The sequence below is a fragment of the Pezoporus flaviventris genome, unplaced genomic scaffold (genome assembly GCF_033815535.1).
Source record: "Pezoporus flaviventris isolate CSIRO_AGI_PZ_B2104156 unplaced genomic scaffold, CSIRO_AGI_Pfla_v1 ptg000141l, whole genome shotgun sequence".
NCBI lineage: Eukaryota > Metazoa > Chordata > Aves > Psittaciformes > Psittacidae > Pezoporus > Pezoporus flaviventris.
The window spans coordinates 289,463-301,699 of NW_026892689.1; the positions used below are offsets into that span (position 1 = coordinate 289,463).

Sequence of the window (12,237 nt, forward strand, 5' to 3'; positions counted from 1 at the left end):
ATAAAAATTAAGATACAGTTTATATAAATAACTACTCTAAGAATCTTATCTTTGCCCTGGCATACATGCAAACTAAAAATGAAGGCCTACAGCTTCATTTAATATCTTTAATGATTCTCCCCACGCTCCCTGGTTTCCCCCATAACTGGAAAAAGCTTTCACATCTTGCGAAGTACTGCATTAGCTGACAAAATTCTTAACTCTTTTAGCTTTATTCAGTGCTGAGGTTAATACTGTTGAATAAATACAGAGTTTGGGGGTACCGGTAGTGACCATTCCAATTAGTACTGCAAGGTCAAGCTCTGTTTTATCTTACTTATCCTACTCTAGTGGGCCTGGAAAGTATGTGAATGTAATTAAAGTGGAGGTTGCCATAATAAATACAGGTATCAAAGAATTATTTTTCAACCACCTTTTTTAAATAATAAATTTAACCACTGAAATGTCAACCAGTTTGTTTTTGTTTTGGGATATTTTTTTTTTTAAGAAAAGAGAATCCTGAGGAATTGTGATACTGATGACAGGAGCAGGTTCCTTGGTGTTGTATTAGCTCTGAGGTGGGGGAATGGGATACCATTCACCGTCCTCAGTTCAACAGGATGGTGGTACCAATGAAAAATACACCTTACATGAAACTTGTAGTAACATTAGCTATTGCATTTTTATTTTTTCTCCTCTAGAGAACAAATTTGGTTGGAACGAGTAATGCAGATTTTCCCTCAGGGGATCCCGGAATGTACCAATTGGACATTACTCTAAGGAGAGGACAGAATCTAGCAGCACGGGACCGTGGAGGTAAGTGTGCTGGTAAACGCTTCCTTAATGTTTGAGAAGTCATATGTCCATTGGGCAAATTTATATGAGGATATTAAAGTTACAATTAAGATTGTAAGTATTTTCATTAAGCTCTGCTTAAAGCTATGTATTTTAAATGACAATGGGCAAGAATGTTAGCTTCTGTGAAGGTGTTTCAGAAGGATTATAATAAGTTTTATCTGAGTCAAAAATACATTTAATGATTTTTAAGAACAACTGGGGATGAACTAGTTTTTAAATGCTCAGCTTCCTTATCGCAGAAATAGTGAGGATAAGATGCTGAAAATATATATAGGAGTTTGGTATGCTTGTTACTCTGGAATTCATGTGAAATTAAGTAGATAAGTGGACCAACAATCACACTTTGTAAAAAACATTTACAGGATGTTTATTTTAAAGGTATTTTAAGGGTATTTATTATTTTTATTTAAAGTTATTTGCTTGTTAGGTAGGCCTCACTTTTTGTCTGTATCTGAGTAAATATGCCTAAGATTGAAAAGAGACTACTGGAGTTTTAGTTTTATTTTATGCAGAGAGAGGATAGCTTTCATTAAAATGGAAACTGGATTTCATTCTAATTTTCAGCAACTACAGATCAGAGTTGCCCCATGTAAAATGTGGACTGGGGAAAATACTTCCAATTTTCCTTTCCTTTCTTGCTGCCACTATTTTGCTCTCTGCAGCAGTGCAGTGGTTTCTCTTCCCGTTGTATATTTTCTGCTCACCAAAAGGTAGCCAGATCTTATTCAGGGTCCTAGCTGCTCTGACTCATTGCTGATGGTGATGGGGAATAGCTTCCTTTTGCCATGTGGAAAAGCATGGAGGAATGAGCAGAGAGGAGTAGCTGGAAATGGGGTTGCACATTTAGCCTAAAGTGCGTCTAATAATTTAGCATCTAATGTGCTACAACAGCTTTGTTCATCCGAGCAAGGCCCTGTAAGCCCAAGTCCACTGCACAACAGGCTCAATCGGTTGGTTTGGTTCCTTCTGCTCTCTGGTTGAGCCAGTGGTGCTCCCTGTGGGGTCCTTACAAGCCTGAGCTGTGTTGTCCAACAAAACAGCTTATATCAGGTCTACATGGAGCATTTTTCTTCTCATGTGTCTTTCTGTCATGCCATGCATTTTTACAGTCCTCACATGGTGGTGGTACTTGACTGTCCTCTTGAGAACTTCAGAGGAAAAAGCTTCTCCCATTTGCATAGGAAGCTGAAGGAAAGTCAGTCCATCATTTGCATCCTGCTGATCATAGAATCATAGAATGCCATGGGTTGAAAGGGACCTTAAAGCTCATCCAGTTCCAATCCCCTGCCATGAGCAGGAACTCCTTCCACTAGACCAGATTGTTCCAAGCCCTTTCCAACCTGGCCTTGAACATTGCCAGGGATGGGGCAGCCACAGCTTCTCTGGGCAACCTGTGCCAGGGCCTCAGCACCCTCACAGGGAAAAATTTCTTCCTAAGATCTCATCTGAATCTCCCCTCTGTCAGGTTAAAGCCATTTCCCCTTGTTCTGTCCCTACAGGCCCTGCAGTGTTTAGGTTATCAAACAGGGCAAAATGATGGACAGTATAGTCACTTCTTATAGTTATGAAAATCAGTTTGACTTGGAATATTAACTTATCTTCCTATCAGGAGTAAGAAATGAGCTGTTTTTCAGTCAGAATACTGTATCTTGACTTCTAATGGTGCTTGCCTTCTGTATTGATTTGTAGCTGGTTTACCATAGTCATATTCTTGGTAGCTGTCACTATAATAAGAAATTGGAGTCTTGCCAAAAGGAGAGGTTAATGGTCCTATTTTATATAGAATCATAGAATCACAGAATGGTTTGGGTTGGAAAGGACCTTAAGATCATCTAGTTCCAACCCCCTGCCATGGGCAGGGACACCTCACACTAGACCATATCGCCCCCATCTCTGTCCAACCTGTCCTTGAATACTGCCAGGGATGGAGCATTTATCACTTCTTTGAGCAACCTGTTCCAGTGCCTCACCACCGTCACAGGGAAGAACTTCCTTAAATCTAACCTAAACTTTCCCTGTTGAAGTTTAAATCCCTTAGTTACCCCTTGTCCTATCACATCAGTCCCTAATGAAGAGTCCCTCTCCAGCATCCCTATAGCCCCCCTTCAGATACTGGAAGGCTGCTATGAGGTCTCCATGCAGCCTTCTCTTCTTCAGGCTGACGAGCCCCATTTTTCTCAGACTGTCTTCATACAGGAGGTGCTCCAGTCCCCGGATCATCCTTGTGGCCTTCTCTGGATTTGCTCCAACAGCTCCATCCCCTTCTTATGTTGAGGACACCAGAACTGCACATAGTACTCTAAGTGGGCTCTCATGAGAGCAGAGGAGCAGGATCACCTCCCTCGACCGGCTGGTCACTTTGCTGGGGATGCAGCCCAGCACATGGAGCGTTTCTGTGCTGCGAACACACACTGAAGCTGGGTCATGTTCATCTTCTTATTGGCCATCACCCCCAAGTCCTCTGCAGGGCTGCTCTGAATCACTTCTCTGCTCTGAAATATTCCTTTTCTGATTGCTGTCATTGATACTCTTATCTTACAGAGTTTGATGAAGAAATGTTGCTGTGTAAGTTAAGCTATAAAGCTAAAAGAAATATCAAAATGATGGAAAATGAACCTTCTGTCTAAGAGAGTACAAGTCTGTCACTAGGAGTGGTGTGTCACCTTCGGTGAAGTCTGGTGACTGCAAAAATTAGGAGCTGATTATCTTCTGTCTAAAAAAGATTTCAGCACTGACTGTGTTCAGAATTTGACTTCAACCCGGGAAAACCAAACCATTGTATTTCTATATAATGGCCCTTACTGGACTGTACAGAGGGTCAGATTTATGCAAAGGACTTGCTGTGTTTTTCCTCAAATGATACAAAGCTTCTGGTATGCTTATATTTTTATTTATTTGTTGCCATGTCCCAAACAGGAAATTGAATCATGGGCACAATTCAGCCCCCAGTGATCTTGATCTAAATATGCAGATATGTGCAAGACAGATATTGGCTGATGAGGAAGTGTGAGGAGCTTCATTTCATCTGCAGAAGAGCCCCACTTTTCATAGGAGTAGCACAGTATGAAGGCTTTGGTGTGAGTTATGTGGCATGAAGTTGAGAAGCAAGGAAGAGGTGGTTTTACATGAGAGCAATCCTTTGTAGGTGAGAAGAAATTCCTGTTGGACGTCAAAATTTTCCTACTAGTCCAGTAAGAATGGCAGGAGATACTTCCAGGGTGCAAGGTGAAGTTTCCCATTGTGTTATTATTCCAGTCCCTTAGGGCTTTTCAAAGTGGGAATCACGCTAATTGCCTGCTGATTAACCCATACACTTTATCCAAAGCACACGTGGCTTGGCTTTGTAACTTGCTCAAGTTCTTTCTTGTAAATTTCATAGTCTAGAGGTATCATTTGGAACTTTTTTCTCCCAAATTATAAAACTGTAGTTGTGATTGCATTTTTATTAGTTCCAAAAAGTATAAAAAATAATCAAAATTTGTTTGAAGACCCTAGAAATAACATTAGGGATGAGGATGTTTTTTTTTTCTGTACCTTCTAATCTTTGGGGTTTTATTTTTACCATCACTTAGATGTGGCTATTTCTGGTATAAGAACAATAAAGAAAATAAGATGTTTCTTCTTTTTCTCTTCTGTGATAAATGCACCATGGTATTGGTTATTCAGCGCATACGTTTATGTAATAATGAATCTGAAATGATTTGCCTTTTAGTTTAATTTGTATGATACTTATTCTTTAAGCATCATAAGAATGTGTTTATCATTCACTTTAATTTCACAGGACAATGTATTGCATAGGTAATTTTTTTTTTCCTTTGCTAGACATGTGGAAGAAGTTGCTAACATTGCAGATTACAGTATGTGCTTGTTTACCACTGTTATTTGTGGGGACTAAGCTTTCATTCCTTTTTAATAGCTTTTGTTCTCAAAGAAGATACAAATATTCATAAAAGGGGAAAAAGCATGTGGGTAACCTGGATACATCTCTGGACTGTTGTATGAATGTAGGTGATCACTGGGTCTTCCCAAGTTGTAAACATCTTACTGAATCTTTGAATTGCCATCTGCCTCTAGCTATGAAGTGACGAACATAAAGCAAGAGGACCCTGACAGTGTTATGATAAGGTAGAAAAAGAGAGTTTAGTAGGCTGTCAAGTCACCTATAGAGCCTCTCACTGCTACTGGCAAATGCAGATACCTCTGTCATCAGTCGAGTGATGTTGCTAAGCAGTGGGAATTTATGCCAAGAGTAAAAACCTGTTGGTGTTGTAGGTGGACACCAATTTCACTCTTAAGAGAGAAGTAGCAGTTTATTTGTTTATGTAAAATAGCAATTTGATAGAGTTTGATAGTAAATGTGACAATGGTTTATCAAGGTTCAGTGGTGAGGTACACACGAATATTTACTGCATTTACAAAACTGTCAGAGACACTCCTGTTGAGTCACAAGGTTCAGAAAGTACCCGCTCATGTTCTAAACATCTTCTCAGAGTGGAGTCTAGGTACAGCTAGATCCGCACTTAGTCCCAGGCTTGGTCCATGGTTTATGTCTAAAGGGTTTTATGTGCACAGTCAATCCTTTCAATCACTTAGCTAAGACTTCAGAGTTTAACATGCTGTTAATCACTTACTAGGGTCTCATGCAGCAGGGAATCTCTCAGCCTCAAGGAGTAGCATTGAGAGCTGTCACTAGTCAAAGGGAAACCCTGAACTGCAGCCTGCTGTCACGCAGGAGAGCCCCATGGGCTCTGGGCTGTCTACCAGCTGTGGAGTGAGATAGTTGATTCATAGTCATATTTGCATACTGACTACAGAAACTTGTCTTGAGTTGAACCTTGACCAGCGCTATGGTTGGGGTGTGCATGTTGGTCAGCTTAGGTGTTGTTATTTATCTCCCCTGAATCTACGTTGAGCTGTATACAGCCGTCATGGCCAGACACATCCATTACCACCGCCATTGATGACTATCACTTGAGCAGAGTTATGGGAAATAAAGGCCAGGTTGGCAGGGGGAGCATACCACCACAGTTGGCCAGTGGTCTCTGCTACTCCGGTATCCAGGATCCCCGTGAAGCCATTTATTGTTAATGCAGGTAAATTGATAGAGCATTGGTAGCAGCAGCTTGGCTTGGGACTTCCAGGCCATCATCCTGGAGAAACCTGGTTTGTAAGGCAATCAAATACCTCTTACCTTTTCAGTAAAAGAGAATAGAAAGTCCAGCTTAAACAATTTCAGGAAGATTATCATTTAAGTCATGAGGTTTTAGGGACAAAACAAACAATGTTTCCTTTGATTAAGGGATGCAAGTCTCTTTATATCAAAGTATATTAACTAGAATAATAAATTGAGCTACCAGGAAAACGTTTCTATGTCATGCTTGAATCCTGTTTAAATAAACTTGACTTCACCCATGCCAAAAATTAAATATAAATATTTTCTTGAAATTAGGCCGATCATTGCACATTTACGTTTTGCTTGTTCTGTCCTATGCCAGTATGTTTGGTTGGTGTTTTTTTTTCTTTATTTTTATTTCACAAGCAAAATTAGTATTTGCTTAAATGAGTATTTAATAAACTGGGTAAAGATACTTACGATGGGCTACACTGAACTACAGTATGGCAGCTGTCTTTTTTGTGGTGGGAATTAGTCTTCAGAAGAAAGATAAAAAGCTGTGATTGTTATAAACAATATTTCTTTAATGGGCACTGAATAATTAAAAGTTTGTACTCCCTGTTCAGTTTTGAGTAGAAGAACTCTGCAGCCTATAACATCTGTGTGCTCACTGAGAATTTGTAATTGGCATGTTCATTCTTAGGATATTAGCTTTCCAGAAAATCTTTATACAGTTTAAGCTAATTAATGCATTGTTTTAAGTTAATTGGGCGGATAATTCTTTGATAGGCGGACAGAAGGACAGAAAGTATGATTATTTATGGAAAAGCCTTAGGCTTTAGTGGTGTACTTGGGGTGTTTATGGGGTTGCTGAAGACCAATGAGAAGATAGGCTTGGCAGCTCTTCAACAAGAGCATTAATATTCCTATTTGTTAAATTACTATAAAATAATTCATGCTAAGTAATTCCTTACTTTTCAGAATGAAAGACTATACAGAGCAGACATATTCTTCTATGTTCTTTATTATGAGATGTTACATAATGCAGTTTCAAATGTAAAATACGTAAAATGCTAAGAACTGATACATGTTATACTTGACATACTCTGCTAACGCAACTGAGAAATTTCCTCCCAGTTAATTAGTGTAAGATTCTAAAACTTGTCTTGGAAATTTTGGTGTCCAGTTACTGTATGCTTCTGGACTTGAGTGGCGTCTGTAGGTATCTGTTAGGATGATGTATCCTAGGAAAACAGAGGCTGCCACCCTGTGCCAAGAATCCTTATTGCCTTTACACAAGTAATAGTGGTGCTTCAGCAAGAGAGCAGCCTCTCACAGAGGCTGTTTTTGAGGGAAGCTGTTAAGCTTGTGATGATGCAAGGTCCTGCACCTGGGTTGAGGCAGTCCCAAGCACAAACGGCTGGGCAGAGACTGGGTTAGGAGCAGCCCTGAGAAGGACTAGGGGTGTTTGGTGACAAGACCCCCTGACCCAACTTCAGTGTGAGCTTGAGCCCAGAACCCCCTCAAGTGCTGGGCTGCATCCTCAGAACGTGAGCAGCAGGTCAAGGAAGGGAATTCTCCCCCTCTACTGCACTCTGGGGAGAACTCCCCTACAGTCCTGTGTCCAGCTCTAGGGCAACAACACAAGAGGGACATGGAGCTTTTGGAGTGAGTCCAGAGGAGGCCATGGAGATGCTGCGAGGGCTGGAGCAGCTCTGCCCTGGAGACAGGCTGAGAGAGCTGGGCTGGTTCAGCCTGGCTCTTTAAGGGGAGACCTTAGAGCAGCTTCAACGCCTATGGAAGCTATAAGGGGCTACAAGAAAGCTGGAGAGGGGCTTTGGACAAGGGCCTGTAGGTACAGGACAAGGGGGAATGGCTTTAACCTGACAGAGAGGAGACTGAGATCTTAGGCAGAAGTTCTTCCCTGTGTGGGTGCTGAGGCCCTGGCACAGGTTGCCCAGAGAAGCTGTGGCTGCCCCATCCCTGGCAGTGTTCAAGGCCAGGTTGGATGGGGCTTGGAGCAGCCTGGTCTAATAGAAGGTGTCCCTGCCTGTGTCAGGGAGTTGGAACTGGGTGGTCATGCCTTTCTTTATACATATACTTTTATTTGATGCTCTCTCTTCAAAGAATGTAAGAGGTCTGTGAAAGGAATGCAGCGTTTGACTCAGTGGGCCTAATGAATTCTCAGCTTTAAAATAGAGATGTGTTGAATCTATCTTCTTAGTGGTTCTCAACGTTTATGGCACAGAGATAAAAACCCTGAGGTTTTATAATGTGGTAAGTAGAACCAGCAGTTGAGCCACCCTACTACTAAATTTACACCAAAAAAAAAGAGAGAATAGTAAATTGTTTGTCATCTGAATTCAAAGGTATTCACTGAGCATGTATTCACAACATTATTTTACATTGATCTCAAATTTCACCAGGGTTTTTGGGATTTGTGAAGTCTGCACAATAAAAGATCATGCTTAAAGTGCATCAACAGAACCATGAGGAACCATGAGAAAATCACTGCTTACAGGGAGTTACGGCTTGTATTAGTGTCATTGGTTTGTTGGTGTCCATGTTCAAAGTATTCTTCATATCCTATTGAATTAATTCAAATGTCTGGTCCTTGCCTTAAAAAGTAGTACTGGAATACCCATGAAGCAAGTTAATTATGCCAGAATAAATATTTTTACACAGTTGAAATTTTGCCCCAGTCGTTTCCAGAGTGAATGACCGTATAACCTTGTCACAGGCGAGACCATTGCTTTACACCACTACAGTTTTTTGAAAGGGATTTTAGGTAAAGAGTACTGACATCTTGTGGCTGCATGAAATAGTGTAAGAAGCTCTGGTCAGAGGATGATCCGTTTAGAAGAGCGTGTTGCAATTTCAGCAAAGGCTAACGACTGCATTTCCCAGTGGATGTAAGCACACGCCTCTACAATATGCTTGTCTTGTGAAAAACATTCAAAGTAAAAACAACCCCCCCCCCCCCCCCCGAAAGTCTGTCTTATAATTCTGCTGCTGCTCTTTAAGACAGAGCTTTTCATGCTACAATTATTGGTTATTTTAAGATACTCTTGGATTGGTTAGACTCAAATATTACTAAGGCTCAGAAATAGTGAACAGAGAAACAGAAAATCACATCCAATATTTTTTATTAAAATGCGTTTCACTTACCTAAGAATGAAATCGTACCAAGTGGCATTTTAGGAAAGGGATTAGTTTGAATTTTCTGTCCTGCTTTTTTCTTTTGTTTATAGAGAGCCACATTTTTTGCAATCAAAATGTGCAGGAAAAGATGTGTAGTCTTTCTTCAACTCACCATGGAAGTGGTGGTTTCATGAGGACTGTCTCAGGCACAAGTACATGTCTTACAGCTCTACTTGGGGTCCATCTAACTGCAAAATGCTCGCTGTACTCGGCTGGACCAGTTCCCAAATCCATTTGGTGGCCATTTCCTGAGCTGTTGGTGCCACCGCAGTAGAGGGGCAGCAGCAAGCACCACAGTTGCTCCTTCCAGCAGCAGCAATGACTCTGGCTTCAATACTTGTTAAGGGCAGCCTTGTGCTGCTCGCTGCTGGTCCCCATGGTGGGGCTGCTGGGCATAAGTGAAAGCAGCATTTGTCCAGTTCTGGCTGCATCCTTCCTGCAGGTTCACCCTCTTTCCAAGTGTCAGCCATAGTCAGTGCTCTTGGAGTTGAGGTTGAATTGTGTGAAGTAGAATTGCAGCATGGTAATAGCAACATAGTAAACTTCAATGTGAAAACCTTGTGGCAGGGGAAAGTGATTTTATTTTAAACTCAAACTGATTTTGGTAATTTGCTTTCACACTTTCACAGCCGCATACTCACACTCACCTTCACAAGCACAAATGTGTTCTCTGGGTTGTGCATGATAGGGAAGGCAAGGATGCCAGCTGACAGGTCCTCTTTTCCTCTCCAGGGCTTCTGTTAGTCACTTGACTATGTCCATGATGATTTTGGATGTGCCATTTTATACCTTCTCGGAGCTGGCTGTGATTTATCTCTCAGCCTGTTCACATCTCTGTGTGTGCCGTTGGGTTTTTGCTCACTGCCCTTTGCCCACATGGGTGCCTTGAGAAGAGGGCACACATGTGCTCCTGTATGGCTGCTCTTCTCTATGCCCCCACCATGTGTCATCCCAAGAGTTCTCCTTCCACCAGTTGTTCCTTCTGACATTTCCACATCCATGTCCTCTCCATTCTCCATTCATGCCATATTTGACATTTCTCTTTCAATTCCCTTCAGGGTTGTTTTTCTGGCCCTTGTTGATAGTTATTCAGTGGCATCAGGGGGCTTGGACCTTGTGCTGTCATGTGGGCAGGTGCTGCAGGAATCACATGAACTTTGTGGACTGACTTTATAGTTGATCTGCTCATTGTGTTGTAGGAAGTGTGTTTTCATGGAAAAGGGAAGCAGGGAAACAGTAAAGTCAATGATGAAGCTACACTAGTGGTGCCAGTGGAGCCTGTGCCTTTTCAAAGGCATAAGATACTTAGATTAATACTTTTCAGAAATAATTTTAACTTTATAATCTAATTTTTGTGATTGCATTACGATAAAAGCCCAGTCCTAATAAGGACATAATTCTGTTAACTGAAAACTACACTGCAACAGCCAGTATTCTATGTATGACTTTGAGTAGGGATTGCAGACAACAAAGTGGTGCAAACACCCATTTGACATTAACACAGTGAATTACAGAGTAATGACACTCTGGAAAATAATAAATTGTGACACTAAAAAATTCTTTCCTCAACTGCTGTTTTCAAACTGACTGTTGGTAGAAATTGCATTTACTTGTTTCAGTTAATTTCCATTCCCTTAATGTATTAAAGTGGTATCGTTAATAGTATATGCATGTCTTTAACAGGAACCAGTGACCCATACGTCAAGTTCAAACTTGGAGGCAAAGAAGTATTTAGAAGTAAGACAGTACACAAGAACCTCAATCCTGTGTGGGACGAAAAAACATGCATTCTTATAGATAACCTAAGAGAACAGTTGTATATAAAGGTGAGACACTATCTTACTTATGTCTGTCAAATTATAACAGAAGAGTTACAGGTAGGATTTAGATCTTTTAATTTTTGTGGGCTGAAAAATTTATTCTGCAATAGTGGGTGACTGAAGACTTTAGAGGTGAAAATTACTTAAATTACAGCTGTAAATAACAATATCAAAATTTTCAAAAATGAAAGGTAAATACAGGTATTTTTGTTTCTTTCAGGCCATGTGTTTTTTCTTTTATACTTCTTTAGTGGCACCTTAGGAGAAGGACAGAGAAAGCTAAACATGTTTTGTGATGATGGCATCCCTTTTATTACAGAAATATCACTGCATCTTTCTGATATGAAGCATAATCTTTCCCATTAAAATAAATTCTTTGCTGAGATTAATTTGCCCAATTGTCCTGTGTTTTCTTTCTTTTTTTTCTGTTTGTACTGAACACAGTGGGTTTGCTTATGTTTCATAATGCTTTATGCTGTTTCTATTTTAACATTGTCTCTCTTTTTAATATATGACAAGGGAAGATGATTTTTTCATAATAGAGGCATCACTTAATCCAAAAGAACAGATAGCAGCAGTGCCACTAGCTAATCCATGTTTGTATAGACACCAGAAAAGCTGGGATCATTGTTTTATAGGCATAGAAACAAAAGACACTTTTCTGGCCCCAATAATTTATGGTCATCTATATCCAAAAGTTAATTGTGTAAAAAAGTAGATAAATAATAAGTTAGAAAATTATGTCAGAAAAACTATAATCTTAGGCTTCTAATTAGGACATAGAATAGTTAGGGTTGGAAAGGACATTAGGATCATCTAGTTCCAAACCCACTGCAATGGGCAGGGACACCACACACTAAACCATGTCACCCCCATCTCTGTCCAGCCTGGCCTTGAATACTGCCAGGGATGGAGCATTTATCACTTTTTTGGGCAACCTGTTTCAGTGCCTCACCACCCTCACAGGGAAGAATTTCTTTCTTTATCTAACCTTTCTATCTAAACTTTCCATGTTGAAGTTTGAATCCTTTAGTTACCCCTTGTCCTATCACTACAGTCCTTAATGAAGAGTCCCTCTCCAGCATCCCTATAGCCCCCCTTCAGATACTGGAAGGCTGCTATGAGGTCTCCACGCAGCCTTCTCTTCTTCAGGCTGAACAGCCCCAACTTTCTCAGCCCAGCTTCATACAGGAGGTGCTCCAGTCCCCTGATCATCCTTGTGGACTTCTCTGGATTTGCTCCAACAGCTCCATCCCCTTCTTATGT

General features: G+C 40.7%; 1 protein-coding gene across 1 annotated transcript in view; it reads left to right on the plus strand.

Moving 5' to 3' along the window:
• MCTP1 (multiple C2 and transmembrane domain containing 1) overlaps positions 1-12,237 on the plus strand; it is a 259,309-nt gene that overhangs the window by 95,001 nt on the left and 152,071 nt on the right. Inside the window, exons 2-3 of the mRNA XM_061479092.1 lie at positions 681-795; positions 10,835-10,977. Of these exons, the coding sequence (XP_061335076.1) occupies positions 681-795; positions 10,835-10,977 (258 nt within the window). The remainder of the gene's footprint in view (positions 1-680; positions 796-10,834; positions 10,978-12,237) is intronic.